This window comes from Gastrolobium bilobum, unplaced genomic scaffold (genome assembly GCF_033153095.1).
Source record: "Gastrolobium bilobum isolate Gb01-03AN ecotype WA unplaced genomic scaffold, APGP_CSIRO_Gbil_v1 utg6105, whole genome shotgun sequence".
Classification (NCBI taxonomy): Eukaryota; Viridiplantae; Streptophyta; class Magnoliopsida; order Fabales; family Fabaceae; genus Gastrolobium; species Gastrolobium bilobum.
This window is the reverse complement of record NW_026899702.1, coordinates 684,281-703,078: the sequence shown is the minus strand read 5'-3', so window position 1 is coordinate 703,078 and position 18,798 is coordinate 684,281. Positions and strand designations below refer to the sequence as shown.

The 18,798-nt window shown below is 32.8% G+C and overlaps 2 protein-coding genes across 3 annotated transcripts; both read left to right on the top strand.

The window, feature by feature from the left end:
- Positions 1 to 3,316: 3,316 nt before the first annotated feature.
- On the top strand, positions 3,317 to 4,641 carry LOC133292784 (probable N-acetyltransferase HLS1). The gene is made up of 2 exons (XM_061491242.1): positions 3,317 to 3,481; positions 3,658 to 4,641. The coding sequence occupies exons 1-2, from the start codon at positions 3,317 to 3,319 to the stop codon at positions 4,639 to 4,641; spliced, it is 1,149 nt and encodes a 382-aa protein (XP_061347226.1).
- A 7,483-nt stretch (positions 4,642 to 12,124) lies between these two features.
- Positions 12,125 to 15,296, top strand: LOC133292751 (zinc transporter 6, chloroplastic-like). Of its 2 annotated transcripts, XM_061491202.1 has the most exons (3): positions 12,125 to 12,618; positions 12,667 to 12,940; positions 14,848 to 15,296. In XM_061491202.1, exons 1-3 carry the CDS (start codon positions 12,230 to 12,232, stop codon positions 15,160 to 15,162), a joined length of 978 nt encoding a protein of 325 aa, XP_061347186.1. In that variant the 5' UTR covers positions 12,125 to 12,229; the 3' UTR covers positions 15,163 to 15,296. The 2 variants fall into 2 exon arrangements, with proteins under 2 accessions (XP_061347186.1, XP_061347185.1); XM_061491201.1 differs by having other exon boundaries at positions 12,125 to 12,940; positions 14,848 to 15,295.
- Positions 15,297 to 18,798: the final 3,502 nt, after the last annotated feature.

Sequence of the window (18,798 nt, the reverse complement as noted above, 5' to 3'; positions counted from 1 at the left end):
CTCTAATACGCATTATAGAATTCAAGAAAAGGTTTAAAGGTTGCGTTGCGTTGAGTTTTTAGTTCCAACTATTAAATTCGTTGGATTATGATTACTATTTTATTGAGTTTAATATAAATATTTGGGATATCTTATGTTTCTTTGCAAAATTGATGAATGTTATAAGTTTAGTTTCATTTTATGTTAAATTATTGAATATTAAATATATTATACACTACATAAATTAAAAATATTATTTAATATCAAAACGTGTCCTAACGTGTTGAAATCTAACATTTTTTAGAATTAACGTGTCGGAGTGTCGTGTCGTATCGTGTCACGTGTCCCGTGTCAGTATCGGTGCTACATAGATTATAAGGGTGCCTAGGGCATCAATTCAATGGTGAAAACCAACACTGTCGGAGGTGGCCCCAGTTACAAAGCGTATACAAAAAAACGGGGGAGGGATGCGATCACTATGGTGGCTTCTCAAGTTGGCAGTATAAGGCTCATAAAGATCTGATCCCTCTTGTGGTGAGGAGGGGGTATATATAGAAGTATGCAAAATAACCAAAAAACTGAATTGAACCATGAATCGAACCCGAATCGCTCTTAAAATAACTGGTTTTTAAAAACTGATTCATGAACCGAACCAGTTTTTAAAGAACCAGTTCATGAACCGAACCGGTTTTAGAACTAATTTAAGAACCGAACCATTCCGAATCGATTTTAGAACTAGTTTAAGAACCGAACCATTTCGAACCGAACCGTTTTCAAACCAAACTAAATTGATTTTATAACTTTATTTTTAAAATTTTAATTTTTTTTCTTTTCAAAAGAGGGTCGACCCGAACCGGTTCCGAACAGAACCAAACCATTTCCGAACCAAACCAAACCACTTCCGAATCGAACCATTTTTGAAATGAACCAAACCACTTCCGAACCGAACCATTTAAACCAATTCGGTTCGGTTTTTCAAAAAATCCGGTTCGGGTTGATCCATACACATCCCTAGGTATATATAGGTTCCAATATAGTGGGAGGATGTGTCAAGCCAACTATTATGAGGGGAGTTATAACTAGCCTAGCTCTGCTGAGGCAAGGCCCCTTATAGTTGTTGCTATGCTGACAACAGCTTCTATGTGAGGGAAAAGTGGAGGGAATGATTACAAGGTGGTATATTGGGTGTCTTTGGAGGCAAAAAGGAGGAGGGAGTCCTTCAACGTAAGACGTTTTGGTGTCTTATGTTGGAAAGATGGTCTATTTTGCAGGGGATGGTAATGATATCTGCAAGATAATGGGTTTAGGGCTGAAGCGAGTTAGGTCTTTAGGATTGAGCCTACCTTATTGGGTTGATGCATTGGACTGGGCAGAACAAATAGGATTTTTTTCTTACTCCTAATAATTGAAGTAAGAAATTTCTTCTTTTATGGTAAAGGAATACATTTTACATCAGTATGGAATATGGATACATTACTTTTCAAAACTTCACTTTTTTTTTAATATTTCAATCGGTTCATCGCTTCGTGACTAGTTCGATTCGGGACGGGTCTCAAGATTAAGGCTTTAAGCCCCTCGTAAAGATCATACTAGGGAGGATCGAACACATGCTCTTACCCCTACCAGCTCAATTTCCTGGCGTCAACTAAGCTACCATCATTTGATTCAAAACTTAACCTTTTAGCATCTAAAAAATAGGATTAGTGTTTCTCATGTTGTAGGATATAATTTTATCTCATACAACATATAAAAGTATATGGGATCCATATGTGCCCATATAAAGAGTAAGGAGAGAAAAAGAAAATATGAACCACACATACTTTTATATGTATGCAAGAAATAAAATTATTATCTCCTCAATATAAGGAACATTTTTCCCCTAAAAAATGCCATTTATATAACAAATAATATTTGGATATTTGGCCATATGCTTCCAACTAAGAGTTTGTTTGTTATCGAAAATTGCTTTTATGATCAACATAGTGACTCTTAGTTTGTGGTAGCGGCCATGCCCTTCGTTTGTAATTTAAGGCAATCTTATTGTTAACAATAAAAATAAAAATTAGCAGAAAGCAAAGCGTGGGTTAGTTAGTGGGGTTTAACTTTTCACCTTCGAATCTCGTGTGTACATAGAGGGTCCACCGGCCGCGACCACACAACATCTGCTGAAATATTATAATTTAAAAAATATTGCAAAGTGGAACCGGAAACCTTTGATTGGTAATGTTGTTATTAATCCGATAAGGATATTCCCCATGCCAAAAGCCTAATTAAACTGGCAACTTTCTCTCCAAACACCCCTTTCTCGCTAAATTAATCATTTAATTATTTAGTGTATTTTTTTTATATTACCATCAAAAGCATTATGATATTATTAAAATTGATTTATCAGACGTATGTGGCAATGACAAACTCTTTTATGACAATATATAATCTATCATGATATAAAAAATTTTAAATTGGAAATTAAAATTAAATTCGAAATTAATCTCATGCAGTCAACTAATTCTTGCATTTAATTATGTTTACTTTTGCAGTTTTGCTACCACATATTATGTTTGATTTGTTAACATAATTTATTAATTAATCCATGATCAGTTAATTTATAGTTATCGTTAATTATCCATTATTGGATTACTGATTTTGGAGAATATATAATAACATGCTGACTTTATATGGTACAGATGAAGTGCGGAATTGCAAATCTGCAGTGGGGACTTGTATTATTTGTACTTTTGTTTTAATCAACCAAATTAATCTACCTAACATGTACATATTCTATTCCAAAGTTCATGCACTTGATTTTGTACATAATCTCATGAATTGGCCAACGAACCAGGTAGGACAAAAACACATGTCCATAGGCGTGCACCGAAGCTTACGTGCGTGAGCCTGAGTTTAACCTAACATGGGTATATAAATTAAGATTTTATACAAAGTTCAAATTTAAATATGAGAAGTGGGCACCAAAAAGCTAGAGACAAAAAAAACACATTCTATTATTAATGTGAATTTTGTCTACTATCATATAGTATGGAAGCCTAGTTTATTGATATTCTGATAAAGAACATTCCCGCTTTCCAATCTAACTTTCTTTTTCTCTCTTTCCACCTCCTTTTTTCTATTCCCAGCATATAAAATGTTTATGATTATGAAGTTTTTGCCAAACCTTTGTTCTTGTAGTGTTTGTGTTATTACTTCTCGTTGGTTGGACTGTCTTGCCATATATGTATAGATATCTTGTATACCTTTTTTAGCTTTGAGCTTCCTTTTTTTAACTTTATTTCTTAAAGCATAACTCAAACAGCTCCTTCAACAAGATCACATTTTCTTGAATATGGCATTCAAGGAGTTTATAATCCGAAGCTATGAGAGTCAATCTGATAGAGATCAGGTGGAAAATCTTGAGAGAAGATGCAAGGTAGGGCCATCAGAAAGCGTGTTAGACACTATGGGTGACCCCATCTGTAGGATTCGTAACAGTCCCATGTACATGATGCTGGTATACTATACTATACTATACTATACTATATGCTATGGCACTATAAAAACTACTTAAATAAGTACTCTTCATGATTTCCTCTTTTCTTTTCCATGGTTCCCAATTAAATTAATCTTCATTGTCCTAGTCTTATTCTTCTTGCAATTGTTCTTTGATAATGACCAATTTGGTGTTAGGTAGCAGAGCTGGACAATGAATTGGTTGGTGTCATTCAAGGCTCAATAAAAGTGGTCACAGTTCATCCTCCAAAGGATTTGGCAAAGGTGGGCTATGTCCTAGGCCTGAGGGTTGCTCCACATATTCGACGAAAAGGCATTGGTTCAAGCCTAGTGCAAAGGCTGGAAGAATGGTTCACTTCCAATGATGTGGACTATGCATATGTGGCTACAGAGAAAGACAACCATGCCTCAGTCACTCTGTTTATGAACAAGTTTGGCTACACCAAGTTTAGGACTCCGGTTATACTTGTAAACCCTGTAAATCACCACTCATTTCGAATCTCATCCAACATTGAGATAGCTAGGCTAAAGGTTGAAAAAGCTGAATCCCTCTATAGAAGATTCATGGGCTCCACTGAGTTCTTCCCTAAAGACATAGAAAATATACTTAGGAACAAGCTAAGCTTGGGGACATGGGTGGCTTATTTCAAAGATGAGAATAATTCTTGGGGAGATTTTGGGTCCAATGGACATGTCCCGTGTAGTTGGGCTATGCTTAGTGTATGGAATAGTGGGGAAATTTTCAAGCTAAGGCTAGGGAAAGCACCTTTTTCTTGCTTGTTATTCACAAAGAGTTGGAGGTTGATTAATAAAATCTTCCCATGCTTGAAATTTCCCACCTTTCCTAATTTCTTCAATCCATTTGGGTTCTACTTCATGTATGGGGTTTACCAGGAAGGGGCATTCTCTGGGAAGCTGGTGAGCGCCCTGTGCCAGTTTGTGCACAACATGGCTGCAAAGTCTAAGGGTGATAACTGCAAGATCATTGTGACTGAAGTTGGAGAACAAGATGAGCTCAATCATCATATTCCACATTGGAAATTGCTCTCATGCCCGGACTTGTGGTGCATAAAAGCCTTGAAAAATGAAGGGACAAACACATTTTGTGAATTAACCAACACCCCTCCAAGAGCTCTCTTTGTAGACCCAAGAGAGGTCTAGAGTGCTATGAGCTCAAGAAAAAGAAAAAATAGAGTAAAGGAAGTAATAAAATGGGGACCCAAGAAAAGTTTCAAAATATCCGGACTTTAGTTTTAATTTCTTTTATTTCCTTAACTTTGCCTAAGAACCAAACCCCACTTCAGATATTGTCTGATAAGTCCATCCATCTCTTGTGGTGGGGTTTCCTCTAGTTCATTTCACATCAGTTTATGGAAATCGCAAAAAGATTTCCATAATTAGGTGCCATCCTTTGTGTCCTCGTTAGCAACTACATCCTGTGATTCATGATTCCGACTAATCAATAAGGCCGGTGGTCCAAACTTTGTCCCTTCCCCTAAGGCAAAAAATTTAGTTGGACCCTATTCCCTTTGTCGCATCACATCTAGATGATCTCCAAAACATGTCAGAAAAGAGATTTTTTTTTAGCCATTTTATGTGATCAAGAAATTAACCATTCTATTAAATTCAGAGTTAGACTACTTAATCTGTTTAAGATAAAGAAAAATTCAGCAGTTGAAGTCTCAGCTGGTTATCTCCTTCATTTGTTATGGAGCATTGTCCCTAATTTTATGAGGATTATTGCTTGTTTAAAATTTACTCTAGTTTATGGGGATTAACAATCGGATTGGATTTTCACCAGCCAATGACAATGTTAGACTTAATTGCAGATACTTAGTTAAGGGATAGCTACAACCAGAAAAAGCTAGTTGGAATGATAAAACTAAGGATTTATATGAATAAAGACACTCTGATTTTGCTAATTCTATTTGGCATGATAATACTAATGACGAAGTATAAAATAAGGATCAAGATCAGAATTAGATATTTTGATGACAAAAAATTTATTTTTGGTCTTCCCCCTGGTATATACATGGAATACTAAAGTTGACCTCCCAATACTGCATTTTTTATGGACTCAAACTACTGCATTGCTAAGCTTCTCAACCTAAATTTCCTTGCTACTTAAAACCATCATATTTTGGTTGGTGAAGATTTTTTAAAGGAAAGCCCTTAAACTGTTTTTTTTTCTAAAAAAAAGAAGAAGTTAGTATGACCTCCTTATATTTTGGCAACGAAAAGGCCTCATATTAATTAAAAGCAAATCAAGGATGATAAATATGATAGAATAGAACGGGTATGATAGTAAACCTTTTCGTATAGGGTTTATTATTTGTCATTTAAAAGGATGGTCCTTTTAGATGAATGTGATGTATTTTTTTGAATTTTAAATTACAAATTTTTTCCTCCACTCTCTCTTCTCCAAGTTTGTTCCTTTGTCTCTCTTAAAAAGATATAAAAGGATACACACTTTTCCTTTTCGTATATAGGAAAACAATTCTTCTTTGATTTCACCAATTTCTCTAACCCCTAGGCCATACATGGGCTAGGGAACAAGGCTTTTTTTTCTGTGACCCTTGATCATATGTACTATTACTATGGAACAACACTGCCAGCCCAAGGATTTATCTTGCATTATGTGAACTTCAACGGGTCTTATTTGGGCCAGACGTTGAACTGGTTGAAGCCTCCAACCCGAATATCTTTTATTTTCACTCCTGTCAGTGTAATTTTTACACAGTTAAACGTACATAACCGGTAAATACCGGTGTATAAGTTTATTGTAAGCAATCTTATTCTGAGGTGGTTTTTCAGATATCAATTTATAACCTTCCGATGACTAAGAGCAAACTTACTGTTGTTACAATACTCATCCTTAATAAAATGCACATAAACACTAAAATTTGAAGAAGTGTTTTTAAGTTATGAATTAATATAAAATCATTTTCTTTGATTATTATTATTTTATATTTATGTATACTCAATCTCTGCTATGCTGAAACTCAATAATTAAACGGTTCGGTATTGTAAATCGACCCGAACTGAATTAATAAATGTCAATTAAAGAACTGAAACTAAGGTTTTCCCTAGAGATGAATGCATATGATTAATACAATGAAATGGAGTGATGTAAGGTGAGAGTGAAAAGGTGAGATTACGAAATCCCTCTTATTAAGAGTTTTAGCATAATTTCACGGTTATGATTTTGCAGTTTTATTTTTTTATTTTATCTTATATAATGATCATACATACTATTTAAATTTCTTAACTTTAGACCGCAATCTTAATGACTTGATTATGAGAACCCACGTGGTATCAAAACATCCTACTATACAGTAAATTGAACACGGACATATTTGTCTACATTAATGCTGACTTTTGTGGGGTGAACCATATCATTTTGGCAAGTGAACTTCTGTGTTAGAAAGTTACTCAGAATACATGGTAAAGAGTGGCGTGTTCTTGATTTGTCAATTGTGACGCGCTTTGTATTTGCCCCCAATTAATGGTTTAGCTAAACCTTACACTGAATTTTTTCAAATGACCTAATTTTTTTTTCTGGGGTAAACAAAATGACCTAATTTAAACAAAAAGTAAAGATTAACAAAAATATTAAAATTTAATATTCACAAAAAAAGGAATACAACAAATATTCACTAAGCAGGTATTATTAGGAAAAGTTCTGCAAAAATAGTGAATAATAATAAGAATAAGAAAAGTAAAAATTAAAACCAAATTAAAATGAAAAAAAAATGAAACAATAATGAATATAGGCAGTGTTTGATTCAAGTTTTTGGTTGAGATTTTCATCCATCTCAGTTTGGAAATTGATGTTGTCTTTGTTTGATAAAGGGTTTATAAAAATTTATCCACCAAACTCCTTTGCCTAGCAATTCAAAATCAAATGAAAAAATGCACAAAATGGACTGTTGAAGTTTACTAACTTGAATGTAGTATTTGCATATAATTGGGTAAGTGGGAAAAGTTGACGAAAATTATGCCAATACTACCCTCTTTTAACCCAATTTTCTGGTAAAAATTTTGCCAACCAAATAATTTTTTTTAACTTTCCTACCAAACTCATTTTTCTATCATATTCCTGATAATTGCATTTATCTAATAAAAAAATATCTCCTCTACAAAACGCCTTCGTAGAGAATTTCAAAAGAAGTCATTAAAACTTTTCATCAAATAATTGTAAATATTAAATCATTGTAAGTACTAGTTCCAAAACAAAATAAAAGAAATACAACACAAACGAATAATTGGAAAATGAATGAAGGAAATTTTTATTGCAAATTCTTAACAGACTCAAACCAGAGTTTGCTCCAAGTTGTAGACGAGTGCTACTGATTGTACTTAGTTGTTCCTCTCTTCGTGCCTTTGTTTACTTCCTTGTGCCTGTCTGTCCAAATTAAATCAAATTAAAATAGATTGGAATAATTGATTTTTCTCACTCCCCCCTCCCTTGTTTCCGGCTCCAATTGAATATCTGAATCAAGGCAGTAATAAGAGAGAGAATGAATAAATAATATTTTTTCCATTTCCATATTATCATATTATGGCTGCACATGAAAACTATATTTGGCAAAAAAATATTCTATTAAGAACTCTATTCTCTCCCTTTCTTTCATCCTCAATTTTCCTTCTTCTTTTTTTGATTATTTTTCATAAATGACGATATTAATAAAAATATAATAATAATAAAATGAACCAGGTTAAAATAGAGTGTTCATTTGTGTTATGGATCTATGTAAGATCCACCATCTCAACAGTAATCACTTGACAGCTAAACAAGGAGTCAGTTGAGCCTATTCAGTAGGAGGTCCAAATTAGTCAAACTCTAAAGAAAAATTCTATAAATAAAAGATGAAGACTATATGTATGGACTAATCTCTCTATTTTATAATAACGTAATCACTGTGCACACACATCACTGCCTTTGGCTACGGCCTCTTAATTGTGTACGGTGATTCGCTACTTCAAGATATCTAAATCCATGGATACCTAGAGAGTGTTGACAATTCACACCAAACCAGAGTCACTGAAATGGAGAAATACTGGCATATATATGGAGATGACGTGATACGTTTAGATAAGCAAAGCTATAAACAGAAAGAGAAGAAACAGAATGAGAGAAATCGAGAGTGGTCTGTACTCTGTAATTGAAAGTGCTAATATGTATATATCCTCAGTTATAGTGACGACGCATCCATGTAATGCTAGACAACACATTGATCATTAAAATAGTAATAGTAATTATAATAATAATAATTTTGCATATAAAACAATAATTTTATATGAGATTTTTTTTTCTAACATTAGAAGACATCAGTTGATCTGTACACCAAAAGAAAAATTAGTTGACTAAAAATAACAAAAATAAGACTTTTAATTGTCATTCAATTTTATTTTTCAAAAAAAGAAAATCGGAAACATGCTATCGATGTGTCTATAAATATTGTACAGTTGGGATCTATAAGCTCACTATGTTTCCTTCAGAAATGAGTCACTATATGGATAATACCCTTAATTAGCACAAGTACAGATCAAGCTAAGAGGTACTTTGCCAAGTAGAAGCAAGCAATCAATAATGGATAAGTAAGTGATAATATGACTCAAAGTAAATGAGAAGAATAACGATACATAAGACCCCTTTATGGTGTGCCCATGGGGCTATTTATAAGGGAGGGTGGTGTGCACCTGGTGTGGGTTGGTGAGAAGGGAGTCAACCCTCCTTGGGATTCACTATCAGTGGCAGTGTTGGGCGTGACAGACGCTGCTGTTGTAGCAGCGCTACATCCTCTGTACCCGATGGTGTCAGCGTGGGGCAAAGAGGGCAGTTTCTCCTTATGGCATCTAGAGCAACTACCTTTGGGGGTTATGATTCCAAGGTAGGACATTTTGGTGCTTCCTCTTGGAAAAGTCGCCCTGTTAAAAGTTGGGGTATCATCCTAGCTAATAGGGCTGACGTGGATATTGAGTTGAGATTGGGCCCTGATCTTTGAGCCATAGAGTTAACGGGCCATCCGCAACAAATATTCTTATCCTATCTCTGACCAAAATATTGCCATGATGGTTTAATGTGGAAAATATTCTCCTACGTCATCAAACAATCCCAAGATTACTTTCTTAAGTACAAACAAAGATACTTCCTAACTCAAAAGCATGAGAATCGTGATCGAATCCCTCAACTTATTGAGTTTAACTTAATAAAGCTTGGACATATTCTTTGATAACTTGGTTTAATTTATTGAGATCATTTTTTACGACCGTTCAGTTCAAATTACATTACTAATTGATATTTATCAAAATAATTTTGACTTTCCAATAGCCAATAATTACGTTAAGCATTTGATTATTAACATATATCATTAAAATGATAAACTGAAGAGGTCATGTAATTGTTTGAAAAAAGATGGAGGGAAAGAAAGTATTGTTAGGGCATAAAATCTTTGGATAAACTTCTAAAAATATACGAGTGGTTAAAAATAATAATAATTCACAAGTGATGGCATTTCGTAATCTAAATCAAACTATGAGGTATTAATGACTTCTTATTTTCTAGCTTAATTACTTTTATGCTTTCACAGTGCATGAAAGGTTAAATACTTTACAAAATGCTTCACACGGTGCTGATATCTTATTTTCCGGCTAATTAAACGCGATGGTCATAATTCCAAGCTTAATCATCAAATTAAGCAGTGATATTTTTTTTGAAAAACTTATTAACTTATAATAAATAAAACTGATTTACCAAATCAGCCAATAATAGAAAATATATCGAATATGATTACCAATATATATATACATAGAGAGAGGGGTATGATCCTTTGACACCTCATTTGAGAGCTGTTAGATAAAAAAGATCAATGGTGTCACATGCTTACAAATCAGAGTCGTTAATCTTTTTTGATCTAATGACTCTCAAATGAGATGTCAAATTTCGAATTTGACACTGGTGTCAAAGAATTCAATCTCTCTCTCTCTTTATATTTATATATATATATATATATATATATGGGCTTATCATTTCTGCAGCCACCGTAGATAACACTTTGTACAGCTGACACAGATAAGTGGGTCCCACGGCGTTTTAAAAAAAAAAACAAGGATCCGGTGCGGATCCTGGCTAGTTGTAGGTGCAGCGGCTGCAGAAATCATTTTGCCAATATATATATATATATATATATATATATATATATATATATATAGACACACATTATTTTTATTTGTTAAAAATAAATAAATAAAACCAATGAAATGAAAGTTAAAATGACTAGTTTGCATCTATGTTGCACTGACATTTCAAAAAATTCGACATTCCCCGATATCCCAATACTTTGGCGCGTTCCGACATCATTAATATTTATAGTTTCATTACATATTATGAAAAAATTGATCGATATTTTACCAAACTGATATAATAAAAATTTAAAATGGATATCGAATAAATCTAATTGGAGTGAATAAGAGATTTTCAATTTGAAAATATAATAATAAATATTTACATTTTATGTTTTTTTTTTTTTATAGACACATTTTATGTTTCTTTGCAAAATTGATGATATTATAAGTTTAGTTTCATTTTTTTTATGAATTATTGAATATTAAATATAATATACGTCGCATATATTTAAAATATTATTTAATCTCAAAACGTAGTCTAATGTATCAAAATCTAATTTTTTTTTAAATTAACGTATCAAAGTGTCTTATCATATCTCATGTCTCATATCGGTGTCGATACAACATAAGTTTGCACATAAAAATAAAAATACAAATTAAAGATATGATTAACGAGTGCCATTAAACAAAAGTTATTCTACGCTTCAAGTTATTTTATGCTCTGAGTATCATGTATGATTCGTGTTTATTGTAATTTTATTTTTAAAATTATGCTTAAAATTGTAGAGATTTACCACATACCTTAAATTTTGTGTTTATTATTGTTTTTAATTTTGGTTTATCATTGATTTGAGGATTTTGTTGATATGTTCTTTTAGAATATAAGTTAAGGAAAAATAATATTTATTACTTTTTTTTTTTGGAAATATTCCAATTTGTAAGTTTATCATTGATTTGGAAATATTTATTACTTTTCATTCAACCATTTTAATTACTTACAAATATTTATTTAAAAAAAATACATATTTGTACTTTTTTTTTAACATTTTTTTTAAAACTTTAACCTGTGTCCTAATGACTAGGGATGTAATAGAACATACCGAACTTTGACCTAAATAAAACAGACTGGACATCTATTTTTAAAAAGTAAAAAGTATTATTCGGCTGATTGTCTTATTTAAGCCTTAACATAAGTTCTAAGAAACCTTAAAACTTCTAAGCCTATTTAGCATTTTAGGTCTTCTAGACCAATCATTCCAAACATATTAGACTATTAAAAGGCAAAGAAAATGATTAAAGCACATCATTGGAAAAATAATAATAAAATTGAAATAATATTTTTGACAGATAAAAAAAAGTTTAAGTATGTAAACTTTTTATTATTTTTCCTTTTTTAATTTTAATTTTCAACTCAAATATATTAATTTTGATTGAGTTGGTTTGGTTTTAAATACCCTCACGAAAATCATTTGACCAAATGACAGATAGATCTTATTAACGAGTGCCGTAGAGTTACTATCCACTTTTCTCCACCACCAAAATCCTTAACACTTCTCTCTTTCTCTCTCTTTCTCTCTCTCTCTCTCTCTCTCTCTCCTCATACCAATACTATACACCGTAGATGGCGACGGCGTGCACGACCGACTTGGCTCGAGCGGCGGCGTGCAGGGACGGCGCGGCGGCGGCGCACCTAAAAGTAATATCGATCTTCGTCATCTTCTTCACAAGCATGGTGGGCATGTCGTCGCCGGTGTTGATGGCACGTATTTTCCGGGGAAAACCGCTCTACGACAGGGCCGTGGTAGTGATCAAATGCTTCGCCGCCGGCGTCATCTTGTCAACCTCCCTCGTCCACGTGCTCCCTGACGCGTTCGCCGCACTCGCCGACTGCCACGTGGCGTCACGCCACCCCTGGAAGGACTTCCCCTTCGCGGGGCTCGTGACCCTGATTGGAGCCCTGCTGGCACTGCTGGTGGACCTCGCCGCCAGCTCCCACGTGGAGCACGCGCAGTACGCGCCGGTGGTGACTCAGGAAAAGGAGAGTGTGGCTGAGTCGAGAATCGAGCTCGGAGGTGGTGGTGGTTGCCACGGTGGCGGCGGTGGAGAAGGAGGAAGAGGAAGCAGTGGTGAAGGTGAAAGGGTTGAAGAGTTGATAAGGTTGAAGCAGAGGCTGGTTTCTCAGGTGCTAGAGATTGGGATAATATTTCATTCAGTGATCATTGGGGTTACGATGGGAATGTCTCAGAACGTTTGCACCATTAGGCCTCTCGTTGCTGCTTTGGCATTTCATCAAATATTTGAAGGGATGGGTCTCGGTGGCTGCGTCGCTCAGGTCATTTCTTTCTTCTCTTTTCTTTCCTTCATGCTCCTCCTCCTCCTCCTCGTTTATCATTTGATCCTAATTAACACTTGGTAAAAACAATATTAAAAAATTAAGTTGAATTTAAACTGAAACTATCCGGGATAAGATTTTTTAATTGGGTTTCAGAAATTGAAGTGAATTTTGCTTTGTTCTTTTTTCCAAGGTAAGCTTAACTTATCTTAGGATAACTAGTTGAAATATATTATCAAAATTATTAGTGCTCATTTGTCTTTAATATTCTTCTTGTTTTCTAAATTATACCTATTATTTTTGTTAATAAGGGCTAGTTTGGGGAGTTTTTCTTTTTTTTTTTTTCTTTTTAATCTCTAACCTTCTGTTTTTGGGTTGTGCTTCATGCATGAGCACAACAAAATGCTCTGTTTTTAACGTATTTTTTATGACCTTTTATTGTCTCAAATCAGACGAAGATAATAAGAAAGGGTAATAAACAGATATTTTCGTTTGTTGTTCATTGGTTATTGCTTCGGTAAGCTTGAGTGAATATATTAGGAGAGAAAAAAAGAGGTTAGAGTGCTTAAGGTTATAATTGTAAATGTCACTCTAAATTCTCCAATTTGAGGAGTATTAAAATTGGGGAATTAGTGGTTTAGGTCTCCACTATAAATCACTTTACTCCGTTATTTTATTTTATTTTTAAAAATCTCAAACAATAATACAATAAAAAGTGGTAAATATAATTTGTCAAAAAAGAAGTTATAAAATAAAAGATGCAATCAAGAAGAGCCACAGGAGAACAGTGTAATTACTCAACATTTTTGTCATACTTGTCTTTGAGTGCGGTTGTATAGTCATGAAGAAAAGAACGATTGCCAATTGGAAAATGTGAATGTGTTGATTGAGATACATACTTGACCTTAGACCATGTGCCTGGCCAATCTGAATTTTATCTATAAATCAGCAGCGAAAGATGTGGTTGACATGTTGACCATAGTCTTCTAATAGCTTTTTATTTGGGCAAAAATTAATAATAAAAAGGAAAAACCGTTTAAATAATAAATATTATATGGATTCTTCACCTTTCATTACTAAATAATAACAATGCTTCAAGCGTTCACAAAGCCATTCTAAACTGAATAAATTAGTACTTGATTTGTAACGAATTGGGTTACACTCTACCTCTCAGTTATATATCTCATTTTACATTATGATAAATTAATTGTTGTGGTATCTTATGACCCATGAGCACGTTACATATATATATGTAGACACAGAAGTAAAATCCTCAAAAAAAAAAAAAACTGTTAACGGTTTTACCATAAACCATAATTAAGGAGCCTTAATATTTTTACCACAAGTAGCCAATTTTTTTTTAGTATATAAATAGGAACATGATATACTTATCACAAAAAATATTTACTATCTTTACAACTAATTTAATCACGTCAATCTAACTGTTATAATTTACTAAGAATTAATAATTATTTAATAAGTACAACCCAATAATTTCTAATAAAGTATAACCGTTATATTGACGGAAATTAATGGTGATTAAGTTAGTTGTAAGATTGGTAAACTTTTTTGGTGATAAATATATCTTTCCCCATATAAATAAGCTTAATTTTTTTTTTCTCAAACTGATTTAGTAAATAAATATAAGAATTCAAAACTGCGGGGATTCTGCCTAGGAAACATAGTTCAGTATCAAATCTATTTGGAGATCACTTGCTCTGAACCGTTTTGTTTACGCTCAAAATTATTCTTCCCACGTCATGCTTAGGTATGTCATATCTCCTATGTAAACCAAAAAGTACACATGCATGAATTCTTGAAAGATTTTATTGTGGAGAAAAATACACTTGTTTATGTTTTTCCCTAGAAAATGCCAATTCATACCCATATATGGTTGATAATGACAGGCGGGATTTAGCTTTGGAACAATGGCATACATGTGCTTCATGTTCGCAGTGACAACACCAATGGGGATAATATTGGGGATGGCATTATTTTCACTGACAGGTTTCGATGATAGTAGCCCAAATGCTTTAATCATGGAAGGGTTACTAGGTTCAATTTCTTCAGGAATACTGATTTACATGGCTCTTGTTGACCTTATAGCTCTTGATTTCTTTCACAACAAGCTTATGAATTCCAATCCACAGTTGAAAAAGACATCTTTTGTTGCCTTAACCCTTGGTTCTGCTGCAATGTCTATTCTCGCCCTTTGGGCCTGAAAATTTTTGTACCTTGCGCTCAATTATGTTAGCCATAAAAAGTTAATTTTCAATAATGTAAGATGTAAATACCGAACTTGTTAGCAAAAGAATTGAAGGGAGTATTACACCTTTGAGCTTTGTTGATTATATAAATATAGGAAAAAATGTTTCTGCGGTTAATACAGGTAAGTTATTTGGATTTATTTTCAAAACGACGTCGTTTTAGTATTGAAATCTTAAAAAATTATAAATATAAAGACTATTATAATTCTGAAATAAATTAAAATTACAAAAACACCATGATTTTTGCTTCAAAACGATGTCGTATTAGATTTATTGCAGATAACTTATCTGCATTAATCGCAAAAAAAAACGATATTGGCCTAAATATTCAATTTTAGATTCAAACTATAATAACTCGGGGGTTTATAGAGAAGCAAATAGTTCAATTGATTTTTTAACTAAAGAGGGAGCTTTTGGGAAATTATTTACTTTGTTTAATTAAGAGTTGCGGTTAGTGTTAAATTTATTGTTATTGTGTGCTCCACTACGTTTGAAAATCAAATTTAATTTAATTTTACATAATAAACTAGAGATATACAATAACTTTATATAACCTTCGTTCGCGATGTCGTTAGAAAACAAAGAAAAAGAAAAAGAAAACGGACTAATACATGAATGAAAGCAAAACTAAAAGCTCGACTAGTGGGCGGGCGTTCTGCTTTTCCTCACCATTTAACGTTATCTTCATTTCTCACTTTGGTAAAATAAAAATGCGCAAAGCTTAAAGTGATTGAACATTAATTAGCGCAAAATGTAATTGAAAGAAAGCCTAGTAGAGAATGGACTAATGCCGGAGCCACTATTTGCCAATGCAATTTAAAGTACCACTTTATTGTCTTAAAACCTATTATTTCCAATATTTGCTTCTTTGGAACTTTTGTTGAAAGTATGTACGCAGACTCCACTAAGCGTTTTTTAATTTTGGTGGAATTTGGGATTGTAGGATTATGATTCCTAGTGGTTCATGTCTTTATCTTCCATAAAGTTAATTGTATTCGTTCTTATTTTTCTTTTCCTTTTAATGATCCATCTTCTTCCAAATTGGGGGACTGTTGAATGACGCTTTAATAAAAAGAAAACGCAGATTTCGGTTCAATAAAGAATATGATGACTTTACTGAAGGAAAAAATTGTATGGAAGATAATACAAAAATAAAATAAAATAAAATTCCATGCACGTCTCTTTGTTAAACCCACCACCACCTTCTAATTAATGTGGTTTAAGACAAGTTACATTGGACAATCAATAAAGATAGTAGGATCGTGAATCAGTTGCTGAAAAAAGAAATAGATTAAAAATACAAACAAAGACTGAGATTCATCAGTGGGTGCGTAGAGAGATAATCATTTTATGATATAGAGACAAGCATTATAAGGGTCTACTTAAGAAAAAAAAAAAAAAGTAACTATAATCAACGATGAGATAATTAAGGGTTTAATACATGGGAAAAATTATTCTTATGTTGCATAAGATATATTTTCTCTCCTACACACCCTTCAATAACTGTGTCACTTTTTTTTTCTTTTTTTTTTTTTTTTTTCAGGTGGTGGAGCCTACAAATTTATCTCTATGACATGAGATAACTATCTTTTTTAACATGAGATTAATAAAACCCTTAATATATATATATATATATATATATATATATATATTTATATATATAGGGAAAAGTATTTCTACAACCACTTTAGATAAGGTTATCTACAGCCACCATTTTTAACTATGTTCTCCCGAGAGAACATAGTTATAACATTAAAGTTGTTTTTTTTCTCTCTCCACGTCAGCAAAGAGGTTCTGAAAAGTAACTGGGGAGAGAGAAAAAAAAAGCAACTTTACTGTTATAACTATGTTCTCCCGGGAGAACATAGTTACAAAATGATGGTTGTAGATAACCTTATCTAAAGTGGCTGCAGAAATGTTTACCCCATATATATATGGGTCAAAATCAATTTACATCAGTGTAAGTTACACTCTTAATTTTGTCCGTTGATCACATTTATATCTAAGGGATCAATTTTTTTAGTAATATGAGTCATTGGATATAAGTGGATCAATGGTCAAACTTTTACATCGGCGTAAGAATATCCTGCTCATATATATATATATATATATATATATATATATATATATATATATATATATATGGTGAATGTTATATTTACAAAAATTTTGTTTACAAATTATACTATGTCTGACCGGTCATTCTTTAATTAAGAGTGTATGACTGACTGGTCATACTTAGTGTAATTTATAATTGATTGCTGCACATACAACAACTACAGAAATATAAATCCCATATATATATATATATATATATATATATATATATATATATATATATATATATGGGATTGGATCAACTTACACCGGTGTAAGAATAATAAATCTTACACCAAATCTTAACCGTTGATTTCCGTGCATCTAATGGTTAAGATTTATTGGGAATTAAAAAGTAATTAATGAGTGAGACCTAATAAATCTTAACCGTTAGATGTAGAAAATCAATGATTAAGATTTGGTGTAAGATTTATTATTCTTACATAAGATGATCCTGCCCCTATATATATATATATATATATATATATATATATATATATATATATATATATATATGAGGTTTATATTTCTGTAGTTGCTGTATGTGCAGCAATCAAATACTTGTCATATATATATTTGAAAATATTAAATGCGGGGAATCATAATCATACAAATGATGAAAGCATTAAATGTGAGAAATCGTAACCATACACCTGTCGTTGTTGTACGTAAAGCGGCTGCAGAAATGATTTTACCTATATATATATATAGAGGTGGGATCCTTTGACACCAGTGTCAAAATTCAAATTTGACACCTCATCTGAGAGCCATTAGATCAAAAAAGATCAATGGTGTCACATGCTTACAGATCAGAGCCGTTGATCTTTTTTAATCTAACTGCTCTCAGATGAGGTGTCAAACTTCAAATTTGACACCGGTGTCAAAGGATCTTGCCTCATATATATATATATATGAGTCAGGATCATTTTACACCAGTGTAAGTTACACTCTTAATCTTGTCCGTTAATCCCATTTATATCTAAAAAGGCTTAAATTTTTTAGTAATGTGAGTAATTGGATACAAGTGGATCAATGGTCAAGATTGAGTGTAAGACTTCTATATATATATACATACATGGGGTGAAAGTGGGTTGGGCTGAGCCAAGCTTTGCCCCGAAAAGCTCAAGCCTAAGCCAAAAAAATTTAATTTGGCCTGACCCAAGCCTAGTACGAGTCTAACTATTAGCATGACTTGGCCCGTTTATAAAAAAACAAATGGTCTGGCCTAGCCCGTTAGCCTGTTAATTTTTAACCTCCAAGCAGAACCATAAATCAACTTCACAAAATATTCAACTTCGGTTGCTAAACCAAAAATCACAATTTCAACGTCCAAACAGAATCATGAATTACAACAAAACTCGTCACAATCTGCATTTATGTCACTTTCAAAGGCAAAACATTCAAATTAAATAACATATATTTCACCATATCCAACAAATAAATCATACTATGTAAATTAAAATAACTACATGAATCCAACAAAAACATCACAAT

Bases quoted from the DNA above. Each gene is read 5' to 3' on its own strand.
- LOC133292751 (XM_061491201.1), top strand. From the start codon at position 12,230: ATGGCGACGGCGTGCACGACCGACTTGGCTCGAGCGGCGGCGTGCAGG. The intron at 12,941-14,847 runs GTCATTTCTTTC...TGATAATGACAG, and splicing joins TCGGTGGCTGCGTCGCTCAG to GCGGGATTTAGCTTTGGAAC.
- LOC133292784 (XM_061491242.1), top strand. From the start codon at position 3,317: ATGGCATTCAAGGAGTTTATAATCCGAAGCTATGAGAGTCAATCTGAT. The intron at 3,482-3,657 runs GTATACTATACT...ATTTGGTGTTAG, and splicing joins GTCCCATGTACATGATGCTG to GTAGCAGAGCTGGACAATGA.